Source organism: Lepus europaeus, chromosome 1, assembly GCF_033115175.1.
Source record: "Lepus europaeus isolate LE1 chromosome 1, mLepTim1.pri, whole genome shotgun sequence".
NCBI lineage: Eukaryota > Metazoa > Chordata > Mammalia > Lagomorpha > Leporidae > Lepus > Lepus europaeus.
In genome coordinates this window covers 183274757-183291858 of record NC_084827.1, presented here as the reverse complement: position 1 = coordinate 183291858, position 17102 = coordinate 183274757, and the positions used below count along the sequence as shown (strand labels likewise).

Genomic DNA, 17102 nt, shown 5'->3' with positions numbered 1-17102 from the left:
GAGAACAGGGCGGCGAGCCGGAGGCAGAGAGGACCCTGAGACAGCGAGGGAGCGGGGAGTCAGCAGGCGTCAGGGCCGATAGAGCCCGGCAGAGCCCCCTGGAAAGGCAAAGATGGCTCCTGACGCGAAGCCAGGCCGGCGGCGTCTCCCGAGCCCCAGAGCCAGGCCCCAGAACCCAGTGGTCAAAGCAGAGGTCAAAGGCGACGCCGAGGGAATGAAACGTTGTGGGTACTGGCATCGTGGGGCAGTGGCTGAGCCACCAAGCGCTGGTTCGAGCCCTGGCCGCTCTGTTTCCAGTCCAGCTCTCTGCCAAGAAGCAGGTGATGGCTCAGGCCGTGCGGCCACTGCCACCCACGTGGGAGCCGGGGAGGGGGCTCCTGCCTGCTGGCCGCAGCCTGGCCCAGCCCGGGCCTTTGTGACCACTTGGGGAGTGGCACAGCGGATGGAAGACCTCTCTCTCTCTCTCTGTCTCTCTCTCTCTCTCCCCCTCCCTCCATCACTCTGCTTTTCAAATAAATAAATCAATCTTTAAACATAGAGAACTGGAGTGGGCAAACAGCACATCATTCAACTGAGGTAAGTTCCAGAGGTGTCCAGTGTGGCTAATTTGAATCATGCATTTGTGCTGGTTGATTTAAAAGGAATTTTTCTTTCCTTTTTTTTTTTTTTTTAAAGATTTATTTATTTGAAAGGCAGAATTACAGAGAGACAGAGGCAGAGAGAGAAAGAGGTCTTCCATCCAATGGTTCACTCCCCAGTTGGCTGCAATGGCCAGAGCTGAGCTGATCCAAAGCCAGAAACCAGGAGCTTCCTCTGGGTCTCCCACGCGGGTGCAGGGGCCCAAGGAGCTGGGCCGTCTTCTGCTTTCCCAGGCCACAGCAGGGAGCTGGATCGGAAGTGGAGCAGCCGGCACTGCAGGCAGCGGCTTTCCTGGCTACGCCTCAACCCAGCCCCAGAAAGGTATTTTTCACAATGTGCAGCCTGCAGACAGAACACACTGTTCCCTGCCATGTGTGGAAGGCACCCGTGTGGCCACGCACCCAGCCCACAGAGCCCTCTCCCAGCCCCCGGAACCCCGGGCCGGGCCGCCTGGGCCAGGGCTCCCCTGAAACAGCAGCGCCTCCTCCTGAGCCCTGGGCTCCCGCCGAGCCAGGCCTGGGCCCCGCACCCCCCACTCCACCCCTGCCGCTGCTCCCCAGTGGCCTCAGGCCACGGCTCAGCTTTTTGTTTGCCCACTGAGGCCAGGCCTGGCAGGGGCTCCCAGGGCCCAGCAGGCTGTGCCCACCCTGTCTTCCGCAGGCCTGCAGGGGTTAGCAGCTCCTTGGCCGTGTCGCCCTCCGTGGGCTACTGGCTTTGTGCTCCACCGCGGGGTCTGGGGCTATGGCTGTCCGCCCCTCATCCCCTGCTGTCCACGCTCATCTCCAGCCCGGGAGGCCTGCAAGGAGCTTCCTGGAGTGACCCAGCCCACCCTGGGCCTTTCTGCCTGACTCGGGACTCCTGGTGAGGAGCCAGGCCTGGGCAGCCGGGGTCTGGTCCTGGCTCTGCTCACGCCAAAGTGCTCAGTTTACCCAACCTGCAAAATGAGGGTTTGGTCCCTGGAAGAGCGCTGAGGACGCCTCTGTTCCCGGTGCACCTGCTGGTTCCTGCCCCAGGGCCCGGCCTTCCCACCATGTGAGGGTGGCCAGAGTGGAGCCCCCCCACATCTTGGGCCCCTTCCCCACCCCACCGCATGTCCACCTGGAGCCGCCGCCTCTCCTGGCCTCTGCCGCTCGGTGCCTGCTGGGTGCTCTGTCTCCCGCTGCCTGGGCGCCTCCTTCTGCAGGGCCTGTGACACCCGGGCGCTGCTCAGCGCGTCCTCCGCCTGCCGCCGGCCTGGAGCCCGGGGATCCTGTGAGCCTGTGAGGCCCCCACACCTGCCCCCCGCCAGTGACAGGTGGCAAACGGAGGCCGGGAGTGGCGGCTACATCCCCAGCTGCAGGGGCCCAGCTCCCTCCGTCTGCCTGCAAGTACCGCTCTCCTGCCCTGTGGGCCGGCCCTCTGCCTGGGGGCGGGGAGCAGACCCCAGCCTGTGCTGGGGTGGGAAGAGAGACTGGGGCCTCCGAGAAGATGGGCAGTGTCCTGGGTGAGGGCGGCGTGTGGCTCTCCGGGGACAAGGGTTCTGGAGGCACAGCCCAGGCCAGGGCCCCAGCAGGGGCCGTGAGGTCTGTGGTCTCCGTGACCCCAATGGGGAGAGGCCACGTTCACAGCTAGCACCGGGCCTGTCCTGGAGCTGATGAGGCCCACGCCCCTGGGGCAGGTGGCGGGGGAGCTGGCGGGGCCCCTGGGGCAGGCGGCAGGGGGAGCTGGTGGGGTCTCCGGGGTGCAGGCGGCGGGGGGGAGCTGGCGGGGCCCCTGGGGTGCAGGCGGCGGGGGGAGCTGGCGGGGCCCCTGGGGTGCAGGCGGCGGGGGGAGCTGGCGGGGCCCCTGGGGTGCAGGCGGCGGGGGGGAGGTGACGGGGCCCCTGTGGTGCAGGCGGCAGGGGGAGCTGGCGGGGTCTCCGGGGTGCAGGTGGCGGGGGGAGCTGGCGGGGTCTCCGGGGTGCAGGTGGCGGGGGGAGCTGGCGGGGTCTCTGGGGTGCAGGCGGCGGGGGGGAGCTGGCGGGGTCTCCGGGGTGCAGGCGGCGGGGGGAGCTGGCGGGGTCTCTGGGGTGCAGGCGGCGGGGGGGAGCTGGCGGGGTCTCCGGGGTGCAGGCGGCGGGGGGGAGCTGGCGGGGTCTCTGGGGTGCAGGCGGCGGGGGGAGCTGGCGGGGTCTCCGGGGTGCAGGTGGCAGGGGGAGGTGACAGGGCCCCTGGGGCAGGCGGCAGGGGGAGCTGGCGGGGTCTCTGGGGTGCAGGCGGTGGGGGGGAGCTGGCGGGGTCTCTGGGGTGCAGGCGGCGGGGGGGAGCTGGCGGGGTCTCCGGGGTGCAGGCGGCGGGGGGAGCTGGCGGGGTCTCCGGGGTGCAGGTGGCAGGGGGAGGTGACAGGGCCCCTGGGGCAGGCGGCAGGGGGAGCTGGCGGGGTCCCTGGGGTGCAGGCGGCGGGGGGGAGCTGGCGGGGTCTCCGGGGTGCAGGCGGCGGGGGGAGCTGGCGGGGTCTCTGGGGTGCAGGCGGCGGGGGGGAGCTGGCGGGGTCTCCGGGGTGCAGGCGGTGGGGGGGAGCTGGCGGGGTCTCTGGGGTGCAGGCGGCGGGGGGAGCTGGCGGGGTCTCCGGGGTGCAGGTGGCAGGGGGAGGTGACAGGGCCCCTGGGGCAGGCGGCAGGGGGAGCTGGCGGGGTCTCTGGGGTGCAGGCGGTGGGGGGGAGCTGGCGGGGTCTCTGGGGTGCAGGCGGCGGGGGGGAGCTGGCGGGGTCTCTGGGGTGCAGGTGGCGGGGGGAGCTGGCGGGGTCTCTGGGGTGCAGGTGGCGGGGGGAGCTGGCGGGGTCTCTGGGGTGCAGGTGGCGGGGGGAGCTGGCGGGGTCTCTGGGGTGCAGGCGGCGGGGGGAGCTGGCGGGGTCTCCGGGGTGCAGGTGGCGGGGGGAGCTGGCAGGGCCTCCGGGGTGCAGGCGGCAGGGGGAGCTGGCGGGGCCCCTGGGGTGCAGGTGGCGGGGGGAGCTGGCGGGATCTCTGGGGTGCAGGTGGCGGGGGGAGGTGACGGGGTCTCTGGGGTGCAGGCGGCGGGGGGAGATGACGGGGCCCCTGGGGTGCAGGTGGCGGGGGGAGGTGACGGGGTCCCTGGGGTGCAGGCAACGGGGGGAGCTGGCGGGGTCCCTGGGGTGCAGGTGGCGGGGGGAGCTGGCGGGGTCTCTGGGGTGCAGGCGGCGGGGGGAGCTGGCGGGGTCTCCGGGGTGCAGGCGGCGGGGGGGAGGTGACGGGGCCCCTGGGGTGCAGGCGGCGGGCGGAGGTGACGGGGTCCCTGGGGTGCAGGCGGCGGGGGGAGGTGACGGGGCCCCTGGGGCAGGTGGCTGGGGGAGCTGGCGGGGTCTCCGGGGTGCAGGCGGTGGGGGGGAGCTGGCGGGGTCTCCGGGGTTTAGGTGGCAGGGGGAGCTGGCAGGGCCCCTGGGGTGCAGGTGGCAGGGGCGGGCAGCTCACCTTCCTCGGCCTCAGCCAGGGCCTGCTGCAGCTGCCCCAGGTGGCTCTGTGTTTCTTTCAGCCGGCTGGTCAGGCTGGCCAGCTGGACACGGGCGTCATCCTGGGCACAAGGACTACGGTCAGCAGGGGCAGCCCGGGGGGTCAGGGTCAGGGCTCTCAGTCTGACTGCAGGCTATGCCGGTGGGCTGTGGGCAGGCTAGGCTGAGTGTGGGCGGGGCCTCAGGACTTCAGGATGTGGAGTGAGGGGCTGCAGGGGGCCTGGGGGCCGGGGTCACCTGCAGGGACTGCCCCCTGGGGCTGGCACCGGTGGAGAGCAGGCCTGAAGGCACAGGTATCCACGGAGGACCCTGGCTGGGCTGTCCTGCCTGTCTTTCCCTCAGGCTCTAGCCCCTAAGCCCACCTCCAGCAGGTGAGCAGGGAGGGGATGGCCTGTGGGGGCCCTGGGGAGTGGCTGCTGTGGAGCTTGGGGACCCTCCAAGGGTGACCCACTGGGTCAGAGGGCCTTGCTCCAAGGCTTATCATCCGGCCAAGGTGGGCAGCCCCCGGCCGCGGGCGGCACTGTGGGGCTACTGGTGTTTACCTCGACGGGCAAGGACAGTCTGGACACTGACCCGGGGTGGACGGACCGGCGGACAGCAGCCCGCGGAGTGGGCGCCTCCCTCCCTGCCTCCTGGCGGCCCGGATGCCGGCCTCACCCGCTCCCGCCGGGCATCTGCCAGCTCCTGCACGAAGTCCCCCAGGGCGTCCTCCACGCAGTTCAGGTCTGCGACCCAGGGGCCGCCATCTCCAGGCTGCGGCTCAGGCCACCTGGGGCCAGCCAGCGGGCTGCGGGCATCTGGAGGGGGTCGTGGGGACTGGGTGGGGCCGTAGGGTGCCCTTCCCGTTCCCTTGCTGCCCCTGCCCCCCGCCCCGGGCCCTGGTGCAGCCCCCACGCTATGTGGATCCTGCAGGGAGGCTGTGGTGGGGACACTGACCTCTCCCTGGGGAGGTGGCCGGGCTCCGTCCCCGCGGCCCCAGGCTGCCACGGAGCGTGGAGCACAGCTGAGTCAGCAGGGCCTCGGCGGCCTGCCGGGCAGCCTTGGCCTGGGCCAGCTCCTGCTCCGGGCTGTGGACCCTGCGGCGGGCTCCATCCAGGCGAGCCCAGAGGCCCTCGGCCGCGCTGCTGGCCAGCTGCAGCCTCCGGGTGGCGCCCCGGAGCTCGGCCCTCAGGCCCCGCTCCGCCTGCTGGCTCTGCTGCAGCCGCTCCTCCAGCTGCCGTGCCCGGGCCTCCCCAGCCACCTCCACCTCTGCCAGGCGGCGCCGCAGCCCCAGGACCTGAAGCAGGGAGGTGCAGGGGTCTTAGCTGGACGGCCCGGAAGCAGCCGGGCCCCGAGGGGGCGTGCCTGGGCAGTGGCTCCTGCATGACCTGACTGCCCTCAGCCTGTGCACCCGGAGGCTCCACCCACACGACTGCCCTCCAGGACCCAGGGGTGTGGGGTGCAGGGCATGGCTGCCCCTCTCCTGCCCCGGGGGGCTGCTCCCACAGACGGCAGGAGATGAACCCTGTGGGCATGGGGTCTCCACGTTGAGTCTGGTGCCTGGCAGGCTGGGGCTGCCAGGGCTTGGGGGGCTCTTTCAAGTGTTCTGGGCCCCAGGCACCCCCAGCTGCATGCAGTGTACCCTGTCAGCGCCCAGACCCGATGGGCTGGGCCGGGCTGGAGCGGGGCCTCAGTGCTGTGAGCAGTGCAGGTGAGGGTGTGAGCCCGGGCTCCTGCACTCTTTCCAGAACCCCTGCCCTGCCTGGTGGAAGCCCCGCCCCTTCCTAACCTGATAACCCTGGGATTTATCCCCTCAGTGTCCCTGAGCCTGGCTGGCAGGGCGCTTAGGACACGGATAGGCAGACCACAGGTAGGTGTGGAGACGGTGAGCAGACGGCACCCTGGGCCGCCCCCGCCTGCCCCTGGCAGGCTCATGGTGGCCCCTCGGCCCGGCAGCCCCGCTACGTCCGTGCAGGTGCCCTCGCGGGCGGCCCGGGCCTTGGCCACCTGTCCCTACAGCTCTAGCACCTCCTGCCGGCCGTGCTGCCAGCGCCCCGGGCCTGCACCTGGCTCACCTCCTGGCTCTTCCTCTGGTTCTCGGCCTCCAGGGTCCTCGCATGGTGTGTGGGGATGCTGTGATGAGACAGCGAGCCAGGCGGCTCCCCAACTCCTGCCTCTGCTCCCCGAGGGAAGCTCAGGCCGAGTGCTCCTGGCTGCGGCCTGTGTCACCCCACGTGAACCTGCTGCCCCATCCCTCACCGGCACCTCCTCCCCAGGGCAGGGCACTCAGGGCGGAGCTGGGCCTGGTGTTCAGCCGTGGGACCTGAGCCAGTTTCTGGCCCTCACTGGCAGGCGACTGTGGCTACACAGCCAGCACTGCCCCCTGGGAAAGGAGGTGCCAGGATGGTCCCCGTGGAGCCGTGAGGCAAGGGAGCCCCTGTAGGACTGGTGTGCAGGGGCTGCCCGGTAGGGGCCTGCTCTTAACCTGCCGAGGGGCTGGCGGCATCTGAAGAAGTTAGCTGGTCATTAGCGGTGTCAGGGGTCAGCAGGGTCACTGAGGATTCTGAGGGGCAGCCAAGATGGCTGTATTTTCCTGGACATGGCTGCCCAGGCAAGGGCTCAACCCCGGCCCTGAAAGTCTTGCTCTGGGTAGATGGTGAGCCTGGACCCATTGTTCGCCAGGGACCTGGCGGGCAGCGTCTGCCCCCTGCCTTGGGGCCCAGCCCAAGATGCCTGCGTGGTGCCGGCGGAGGCCCCAGAGCCCTGGTTGCATCCTGGCTGAGGTGTGGAGCCCGGGCTTTGCCCCACTTTGAGTGCTGTCATCTGTCGCTCCCACGTTCTTTCCGGAACCTGCCTGGCCTGGGGCCTGGGTCTGCGCAGGGCGTGGCCCTGGGAGCACGGGGGATGGGTCCCTGCAGCTGGGGGCCGTCTCCGCAGGCCGAGGGCCCTCACCTGTGTGCGGTGCTCCTGGAGCTCCCGCAGGGCGTCCGCCTGAGCCCCCTCCCGCTGCCGCAGCCGGGCCCACAGCATGGCCGCCTCCTGCCGAGCCACCGCCACGGCCTCCTGCAGGACCAGCAGCTTCTGCGCCTTCTCCTCCTTGCACCGCTTAAAGCTGAGGGGAGCCCAGGCTGGGGCGGCAGCCCAGGGCCAGCCCCCCCCCCCCCCCCACCATGGTGCTGGCCGGCTCCTGGCAGGCCTCTGCCCCGCCCCTCCTAAGACACTAGTCGCAGCCCGGGCCCCACACACCGTCCCCCAGCCCAGCCCCTGCGGGCTCCCTGTCACCTCCCGGGCCAGGCGGCCACTCTGCAGCCACCTCTCTGGCCTCTCTCCTGTCCGTCCCGCCCACTCCCCAGCCCTCCTGCACGGCCTGTGTGGCCTGGCTTCCTCCTGGACAGGAACAGGAGTGCAGGCCCGGTCTGTCTGCATCCCCAGCCCTCCCCTGCCCAGGCTGACCCTCACAGACCTCTCACTGGGCGGCCAGAGGTCTGCTTGGGGTCAGCCTTGCCCTCTGTCTGCCCCAACCCAGTGGGACACCCAGGCCTGCCGGCCTAGTCCAGGTGGGCAGCCAGACCACAGGGCTGCTGCCCCTCGCCCGGGGTGGCCGCACCTGGCCCCTTCCCGCACGGCCCTGCGGAGGGCGGCCCGCAGCTCGGCGTTGGAGACCTGCAGCACGTCCCGCTCGCAGGCCCCGGCGTCCAGCGCCCGGTGCAGCTCCTCACAGCTCTGCTCCCGGCTCCGCAGCTCCTGGCGCAGCTCGGCCAGCGCCTCTTGGGCCGCACCCAGCCGTGCCCGCAGCTCCTTGGCCTGCCAGAGGGAGGAGTGGGCAGTGTTGGGGCCGGGGGCACAGGGCTGTGCCCCCGGGAACAGCGCAGGCCACGCCTGACCTCCCCGCGCTCTGGTGGGCACACCAGGACAGAGGCTTCGCGTGTTCCCATGGTGCTGGTCTCTGCGCCCTGCTGCCGAGCCCGCACGCGTTTCACGGGGCCTGGGGCAGAGGGCTGGGCCCAGAGTCCAGGCAGCCGCCCTGAGCCTGGCCTGCCCTGCACTGCCCCCAGACTCTGGGATATGGCCTTGCTCGCCTGTCTGTGCCGTGTCCACCCATGCCCCGTAGCTGCCCCCAGTGTCCCTGGCCGCTGCCTGTGCTGCTGGGGACAGCAGTCAGCACCCCAGGGGGGCTCAGGGAGGTGGTGGGGCGGGGGGTGCCCCTGTAGCTGCTGGGCAGGAGGGCTGGGGGCAGCGGGGACAGGGAGCCGGGGTGGGGTGCTCTGTGAGCTGACCGCAGGACAGCAGGAGGCCATGTGTGAGTCCTGCTCCCCCCAGGCCGGCCGCAGTGGCCTGCCCCCTGCCTCCGCCCCCGGCATGGGCTCCCAGTGCCGGCACTTCCAGGCCCCTGGATCCCAGGGAGCCCACTGGTGGGGGTGCTGGCGGGGACTCTGGGCCCGGGCCCCACTCTCCTGCCTCCCCAGCAGAGTGCTGGCCCTGCCGGGTCCCGGGGGAGGAGGCGAGGCAGCAGCAGGGGAGCCGCGGGGACGCAGCCACGTCAGGCCTCTGGCTGGCCAAAGCAAACCCCTCCGAGCTGGCTGTGTTCCCGGGACGCTGTCCAGGGCCCCGGCCGGCCTGGCTCCCGGGTCTGCCCGCTGTTATTGTTGTTCTGTTTTTGGGAAGGACCTGAGCCTCCCCTCGGCTCCCCTCCCACCCCCCACATATGGGAGCCACGGCGTGCAGAGCATTTTCCGCTGAGCTCAGCAGAAACCCGCCCGGAAGGTCAAGGCCAGGGAAAGGGCCCATCCATCACGGAAGGGGGTGGGGGTGCGGGCACGGGGGGGGGGGGGGTGGGAGCTGTGTTCACTCCCAGGCCGGGAGGGGAGTGCGGGCACGGGGAGGCCCCTGCCCCATGAGGACAGCCCTGCCTCTTACAGGAATTTTACAGCCAAATTGCTTAATGTGATTATAATAATTATTTCTTTACTAGAAGTTGTATAAACAGCCTCTTTTGAAATCTCCTGCCGGGAGGCGGCAGCCCAGGGAGAGCAGGGGAGGGGCTGTGCAGGGCCTGGCCTGGTGTGCGTGCCTCTGCTCACACATGCGTGTGCACGTGTGTGGCGTGCACCAGGCATGCGTGTGAATGACATGTGTGTAGTACCAGTGTCCATGGTGTTTAAACATGAGTGTGTGTGCACCTGTGTGGGCTCACCACTCTGGTCTCAAGTGCACGGGCTGTGTGTGGACAATGCCCCACGTGTGTGCATGGGTGTGTGTGCGCCCGTGTGTGTGGACCTCAGGCAGGGCTGCGAGGATCTGCAAGTTCCTGCAGTTTAAAGGCTGTGAAATGCCACGGTTTCCATGGCGATGCCGGCCGCCTGGCGCCGGGGAGGGCGCCACCGCTGGCTTCTCTGTGAGGGTCCGTCCTGCCCCCGCCCCTCCCCGCAGCCTCTGGGGGCCCCTTCACTCCCTTCTGCGGGCCGCCTCTCTGAGCAGCCGCACTGCCCGGGGGACCTGGGCTTTCCTCCTTTGAGCCCCCGGCTCCTCCCCTGCTCCCCCCGCCCCCCAGTGTCGCCCGGGCCTGGCTTTGAGCTGTTGAAAGGAGGCCTTTCTCTCCGCGGCCAACGTCAACAGCCACACGCTAAATCACGCGCCCTTCCGCTCTCGCGCTCTGGGCTGGCCCCTGGGGATGCTTGGGGGGGGCCGAGCCCCTCTCCCCGCTCCGGCCTGGTGCACGCCGGCCGCTCGCTCCAGCGCCAGGCCAGCTGCCGGCCTTGGCACACAGCCCGGGAGCCGCGGGGCCGCCTTGTCCCCGTGGGCCCCACCTGGGCCCCGCTGCCCGCTTCCTGGAGCCCACGCCGCACGCGCTCTGGCCCCTGCCTAACAGGCGTCCCAGACCCCGAAAGGTCTCTCAGAAACCCCTCGGAGCCAAGCGCAGCCTGGCCCGGCCTGAGGCTGCCCCCACCCCTCGGGTCAGGAGGCTCCCAGGGCTTCCGTGCCCGGCCCGTGCTATGTGAAGACCCCGCTGTACCCCCGCTCTGCCCAGGCGGCCTGGCAGGAGGCGGCCTTGGTTCTGTGCCGTGTGGACGGTCCCCCAGCTGAGTGGGCAGCCTCTCCGGCCCCCGGCCAGGGACACACTGCCTCTCAGGATGGCCTGGGGGTGCCTGCTGGGGGGTGGGGAGGCCTCTCAGAACCCAAAGGGGCCGCCCTGGGTGAACCCGGGCGTCCTGGCTGGGCGGCTCGGGCCAGTACTCCGTGTGCTGTGTCCGCCAGCACAACGTGTCCTTGACCTGGCCCCTGGGCAGGCAGCTGTGCTGGAACCTGGGGAGCCCGGCCGGGGGCCCACACGCAGCCCACGGCCAAGTTCATGGCTGCGGGTTCAGACACGACACCTCCTTCCCCTACTCAAAGCCTTGGTGCTGCCAAGGCGGGGGCTGGGCCAGTGGGTGTTCCTGTCAGGTGACAGCTGGTGTGGGGGACGCAGCTGTCCCCGGCCCTGGTTCCACTCTCACCTCTCTGCCCAGATCGCTTCGCTCCGTGGCCTCTCTGTGGCGGGCAGAGACGGCGTCCTCCAGCTGGGCCTGCAGGGCCCTCAGCTCCCGCGTCGCGTGGCTGGCAGCGGCCTGGGAAGCAGTGAGCCCAGGGTGACCTGCACAGCCCCCCGCAGTCCTGGGGCCCAGCCTGCGGCCTGGTCAGCCTGTTGGCCCCAGCCACGTCACCCGTGCCGGGGATGGGGTGGGGTGGAGGGTGAGGGAGGGGCTGGGGGCTCTGAGCCCTAGGACCCCAGACAGGGTCCAGTCGTGGATTTACACGCCTGCTCCTCTCCTGCCTGCCATCTCAGCTGGTGGCCTCTTGGTTTGTGAGAGAGGCCTTGACTTGGCCCTCAGGAGCCCCCAGCTGGCTTGCTGGGCACAGGAGAGGTACCCTGGGAGGCCGGAGGTCCTGCCACGGTGAGCACAGGGCGGCGCCTACAACCAGCGTGGGGCGAAGACCGCTGGGCCCTGCTGGCCGGCCAAGCCCCTGGCCTCCTGGTCTCTGGGACTGTCAGACAGGCAGGTGGGCCTCGGGGGCATCCACTGCCTGGGCCACGCCTTGGCCGCCCTGCAGTGCCGTGGCCACGCCGCCCGGCGCTTCCCCTGAGTGCGCTATTCCTGGCACTGCAGGGGGCAGGGGTCCTCTGCCCGCAGCTGTGTGGAGCCCCGGGCCCCCAGAGGCAGAGGGGACCCAGGCTTGCTGTGGCATGGACAAGAGTGGCTCTGTGCCCTCCCCTCAGCGAGTTTTAATTTCCACGGTCAGAGCTGAGGTGGCACAGGCGCCCTCCAAGGAGCACCCTGAGGAGGCCGGCTGGCGGCCAGCGCTGGCTCTGAGACCCCTTAGTGTGCGGTGTCGGCTCCCAGGGTCTCCCAAGGCCCAGGTGGCAGCCGGGCCAGGGATGGGCAGGGAGGAGGGGCTGAGTCACCACCCCTGCTGAGCTCGGTCCTGGCCCCCTGGGCAGAGGGCGCGTGCACAGCTGGGGGCTGCAGGAGTGGGAGCAGCTCTGGGACAAGGCTCCTGGGGCCCCCGACTACAGCTGCAACGCAGCGCCCTGGGGGTGGCCTGCTCCCGCCCCCGGCCCCCGGGTGGTTCCGGCCACTGACCCCCTCCCCGATGCATCCTGCCAGGCCAGGGTGGAGGTGTCCCTGAGCTAAGCATGGGCCGGCGAGCTTCTGAGGGCAAGGTAGGGGGGCTCAGGGCAGGCACAGGTGGCCAGAGAAGTGTGGATGGAGCTGGGGCGGGGCCCAGCCTCACCCTGTCCCTGCCTGCACACACACAGGGTCGGGGGGAGCTGTGGCCCCCAATGCCTGGGGGCTGCTCCCAATCAGCCTCGTGCACCCCACCCCATGTCTGCTCTGGGTCAGCTCCCATCAGTCCCTTGGGGCCAATGGCCGCTTCCCTCTATGCTGGGCCCTGGCCACCTCCTCCCCGTGCGTGGAGCCTGGAGCCCCCATGCCCAGGCCCCCACTGCCTCCACACCCTGGAGCCCCCACACCCAGGCCCTGCACCTCTTGGTACGTGAGGCTTCTGGGTCCTGGAAGGCCCAGGCTGTTCCGCCAGGGGCAGCAGCAAGGACCCCCAGCCTGCTCAGCTCCTGCACGCAGGCCCCAGACAAGGAGTCGGGGTCCCAGGTGGCCCCGCAAGCTGCCTGCAGCTGTCTGTATGGACAGCTGGCAACCGGGGGACCTTGTGGCCACCTCATGACCTCTCTGGCCGAGGACTGGCCCTGGCACCACACCGGCCGCCGTGGCTTCTTCCGTAGTGGGCTCAAGTCACAGGCAGGCGAGGCTTGTGGCAGTGGGGCTGCGAGGGGCCCCACTCCCTTGCACACACCTGCCGCAGGTGAGTGGCCCCAGGTGAGGCAGGAGGGACCAGCAGGTGGGGTCCCCATTGAAGGCAGCGTCCCCTGGGGATGCCTGGGGGGACTGCGGCTCAGGCAGGGGGTGCTGGCGGGGGCTAGGCAGAAGGGGTCCCTCTGAGGGCTGCCAGCACGGTTGGCTGTGCGCCTGCCTGGCGGGCACCGGTACTCACCTCGGCTTGCTCCTGCCGGCTCTGGGCCTCCTGCCGTACCTGCTCCAGCTCCCGTGTGGCCCTGGACAGCTCCTTGCTCAGCAGGTGCTTCTCAGCCTCGCTCAGAGACAGGGCCTGAGTGTGGAGGCAGGGGGCTTGTGGGAGAGCAGGGGGGCTGGAGGAAGGGGCCAGGCCCAGTGGAGTGCTCAGGTGTGGGGGCTGGGCTCAGGGTGCTCAGGTGTGTGGGGAGGGGTCAGGGTGCTCAGGTGTGGAGGCTGGGGTCAGGGTGCTCAGGTGTGGGGGGAGGGGTCAGGGTGCTCAGGTGTGGAGGCTGGGGTCAGGGTGCTCAGGTGTGGGGGGAGGGGTCAGGGTGCTCAGGTGTGGGGGCTGGGCTCAGGGTGCTCAGATGTGTGTGTGGGGGGCTGGGGTCAGGGTGCTCAGGTGTGGGGGCTGGGCTCAGGGTGCTCAGGTGTGTGGGGAGGGGTCAGGGTGCTCAGGTGTGGGGGCTGGGGTCAGGGTGTTCAGGTGTGTGTGGGGGGGGCTGGGGTCAGGGTGCTCAGGTGTGTGGGGTGGGGTCAGGGTGCTCAGGTGTGTGGGGTGGGGTCAGGGTGCTCAGGTGTGTGGGGAGGGGTCAGGGTGCTCAGGTGTGGGGGCTGGGGTCAGGGTGCTCAGGTGTGGGGGGAGGGGTCAGGGTGCTCAGGTGTGTGGGGAGGGGTCAGGGTGCTCAGGTGTGGGGGCTGGGGTCAGGGTGCTCAGGTGTGGGGGGAGGGGTCAGGGTGCTCAGGTGTGTGGGGGAGGGGTCAGGGTGCTCAGGTGTGGGGGGGCTGGGGTCAGGGTGCTCAGGTGTGTGTGTGTGGGGGGGGTCAGGGTGCTCAGGTGTGGGGGCTGGGCTCAGGGTGCTCAGGTGTGTGGGGAGGGGTCAGGGTGCTCAGGTGTGGAGGCTGGGGTCAGGGTGCTCAGGTGTGGGGGGAGGGGTCAGGGTGCTCAGGTGTGTGGGGGAGGGGTCAGGGTGCTCAGGTGTGTGGGCTGGGGTCAGGGTGCTCAGGTGTGGGGGGGCTGGGGTCAGGGTGCTCAGGTGTGTGTGTGGGGGGCTGGGGTCAGGGTGCTCAGGTGTGTGGGGAGGGGTCAGGGTGCTCAGGTGTGGGGGAGGGGTCAGGGTGCTCAGGTATGTGGGGGAGGGGTCAGGGTGCTCAGGTGTGTGGGGGCTGGGGTCAGGGTGCTCAGGTGTGGGGGCTGGGCTCAGGGTGCTCAGGTGTGGGGGCTGGGCTCAGGGTGCTCAGGTGTGGGGGAGGGGTCAGGGTGCTCAGGTGTGTGGGGGCTGGGGTCAGGGTACTCAGGTGTGGGGGCTGGGGTCAGGGTGCTCAGGTGTGTGGGGGACAGAAGGTGATTGACAGCTGCACGGAGGGTCAGACTCAAGGACAGGCATGGAGTCAGTGGTAGAAGAAAGATGGTGTTTCAGGCAGTGGAGGGAGGGAGCTGGGGGTGTCGGCAGAAGGTCAAGTGCGTGGATAAATGGACAGCGTTTGGGTTAGTGATGGAGGGGTGGACAGGTGCATGATGGGTAGTCATGTGTATGGTGGACAGGTGTGTGATGGGTAGGTGTGTGGGTGGACAGGTGCATGATGGGTAGTCGTGTGGGGGAGTGGACAGGTGCATCATGGATAGTTGTGTGTGTGGACAGGTGCATGGTAAGTATGTGGGTGGGTAGACAGGTGCATGATGGGTATGTGTGTGTGGACAGGTGCATGATAGGTAGTCGTGTGGGGAGTGGACAGGTGCATGATGGGTAGTTGTGTGGATGGACAGGTGCATCATGGGTAGTCATGTGGGTGGGTGGACAGGTGCATCATGGGTAGTCATGTGGGTGAGTGGACAGGTGCATGATGGGTAGTTATGTGGGTGGACAGGTACATCATGGGTAGTCATGTGGGTGGGTGGACAGGTGCATGATGGGTAGTTGTGTGGGTGGACAGGTGCATGATGGGTAAGTGTGTGGGTGGGTGGACAGGTGCGTGGGGGGACAACTGGGTATGTGGTGGGATGGCGGTGAACCTGAGTGAACAGCTGGGTGTTTGGAAGGAAGTGTGGACGCCCAAGTGAGCAGACGATGAGGGAATGGGGGGACAGTCGATTGCACGGATAGGCACATGGGTGCTGTAAGTGCACAGCTGCCCCAGCAGTACTTGGAGGGGCTGCACCTGCCTGGGCCGGTCCCAGGGAAAGCGGGGAGGTGGGGAGGGCTGTGGCCTGCGGTCACCTGCTGTGTCTGCTGCTGCAGCCGGCGGTGGCCCTCGCCCCGCCCCTGCCTGGCGCTCTGCACCTGCTCCTGCAGAGCCACCCACTGCTGCAGCCGGCGTGGGGCCACCTCCTTCTCTGCCAGGGACAGACTCAGGGTCTCCTGGGCCGAGGCAAAGGGACAGGCGCTGAGGTCAGGGCAGCAACAGAGCAGCAGGTGCCCACAGGGGTCCAGGGCCTGCAGGTCCCAGGGGCCGTTCGGTCCAGCAGCTGCCTCCCCCCTGTCGGCCCCACAGGGAGCTGGGAATGGCCTCCCTGGGTCTCCACAGGTGTCCAGTGCTTCCTGAACTTGTCCTGAGTGCCCGCCGTGCACCCTGAGTGACAGGGCTGTGACTGTGACCCGGGGGCCAGCTCAGACGCCGGGAGCCAACACCCAGGCCCGGCTGTTCTGCCCCCTACACCTGCTGCGCTCCACGAGGCCTCCCGGAGGGCAGGATGTGAGTGGGCCTCGGGGCTCCTCCCCCTGGGGCTGCTCTCTGACCTTCGGCCTCTGCAGCTGCTCCAGGTCCCACCGCAGCCGCGTCTCCTGGAGCGCCCAGTGCCTCTTCAGCTGCTCCAGCTCCTCTGGGAAGCACAGGTGTGTGAGGGACAGGCCATAGGGAGCTCCCCTGAGTGAGCCTGCACCCAGCTCAGGGCAGGTAGAGAGCGCAGGGGCCACCCCCCACTAGCCTGCGGCCACGGCACGAACAGGGGTGGCCCCGCCCCCTCCATCGCAGCAGCTCTGGGCCCCTCTGGAGGTGGCACATCTGGACACCTGGGGGCCGAGCCCCACTGGGGGAGGGGAGGGGCGCCTGGGGAGCACCTTGCAGGGTCTGCTGGTGCAGCCGGGCGCGCTGGGCCTCTCCCGCCAGCTGCTCCTGCTCAGCCTGCAGCCGCGCCGCCAGCTGTTGGGCCCCGAAGAGGCTGCTCTCCAGAGAGTCCCTCTCGGCCCTGCAGGGAGTCGGGAATCAATCGGGCGTTTCAGTCTGTGTCTCCAGAAATGAGCCGGACGCCACACGAGAGTGCGTTTCAGGGGGAGTCAGGAGCCAGACGAGTCCCAAGAAAACAGCTCGGCGGGGAGAATGCGTCTGTGGGGAAGCCGGGAGATGACAGAGGCCAGGGCTCTGCAGGCACCAGGGTCCCTGCAGGCAGAGAAGACAGAGACCAATCTCCGGTCCCCGCACAAAGCTCCTGCCAATCAGCCACAGAGAGTCAGCCTGAGAACCACGTCTGCGGTTTGCAAGGAGCCACGGAACCTGGTGCCTTGCCGAGCCTCACCGGCACACACCACGCTTGGTCCACCACACATCGGCCTGGCAGAACCCACAGAGCAGCGTGTCCAGATCCGGCACTTCTGCTCCCGGCATCAGTTCTGCAGCCGCACAAGGCACCAGCAGTGTGCATGACCCAGGGCGCCACTGGACCCAGCCGAGACGCCATATGGGACAGTGAAGGGGAGGCCGTGGCGTCCACAGGACAAGGAAACTGCTCCCCGCTCTGCTGCCCTCTAAGGTAGCTGCCAGGGGCACTGACTCCGCGGCTGAGCCAGCACTCCAGCCGGACACAGCAGCTCACACCAGGCTGTTTGTGGCAGGGTGGGAGGGAGCCCTGGCTTCACAGGCAGCAGCTGCCCTGGCTGCACTCTGACCTCTGCACACTGCACTCTGACCTCTGCACTCTATACCCTGCACTCTGACCTCTGCACTCTGACCTCTGCGTCCTGCACCTTGCATCCTCTTCATGGGTGTTTTGCTCCATCCGGCGCTGGGTATGGGTACAGCAGGAAAACAAGCAGCGCACACGAACACGCCCGAGCCTCAAACAACTGCCCGCCCGCACCCCCAGCCAGTCTACCACCCAGGCAGATGTGCCCGTGCGCTGTGGTCAGCCTTGGCCCCACCCAGGCAGGCATGCCCGTGCGCTGTGGTCAGCCTCGGCCCCACCTCTCTGCACCTGCTGCTGCCTCGTCAGCGCCTTCCAGGGCTCCCAGGTGTTTGCAGCAGGGTCCTCTGGGACCCCCTTAGGAACCTCACCCCCTGCCAGCCACATGGTGCCCAGCCCCCTATTCCCGCCTCTGCACTCATAAGCACCCCATGAGTCCCCCCCTCCGTGCATCTACAAGGACGCCCTGTCCTGGATGCTCCTCCCAGTGCTGCACGGAAAACCCTCCCCTCGCATCCACCTGGAGCCCCCTCCCCCA

General features: G+C 69.3%; 1 protein-coding gene across 1 annotated transcript in view; it reads right to left on the bottom strand.

Moving 5' to 3' along the window:
- Positions 1-1545: 1545 nt before the first annotated feature.
- The window catches only part of CROCC2 (ciliary rootlet coiled-coil, rootletin family member 2), a 40581-nt gene continuing 25024 nt past the window's right edge, over positions 1546-17102 (bottom strand). The window contains 15 exon segments of the mRNA XM_062197549.1: positions 1546-1573; positions 1727-1767; positions 1769-1872; positions 4086-4185; positions 4781-4920; positions 5060-5399; positions 6068-6150; positions 6153-6322; positions 6957-7214; positions 7710-7906; positions 10597-10707; positions 12650-12763; positions 14886-15026; positions 15405-15487; positions 15726-15853. Coding sequence (XP_062053533.1) covers positions 1546-1573; positions 1727-1767; positions 1769-1872; positions 4086-4185; positions 4781-4920; positions 5060-5399; positions 6068-6150; positions 6153-6322; positions 6957-7214; positions 7710-7906; positions 10597-10707; positions 12650-12763; positions 14886-15026; positions 15405-15487; positions 15726-15853 — 2038 coding nt within the window.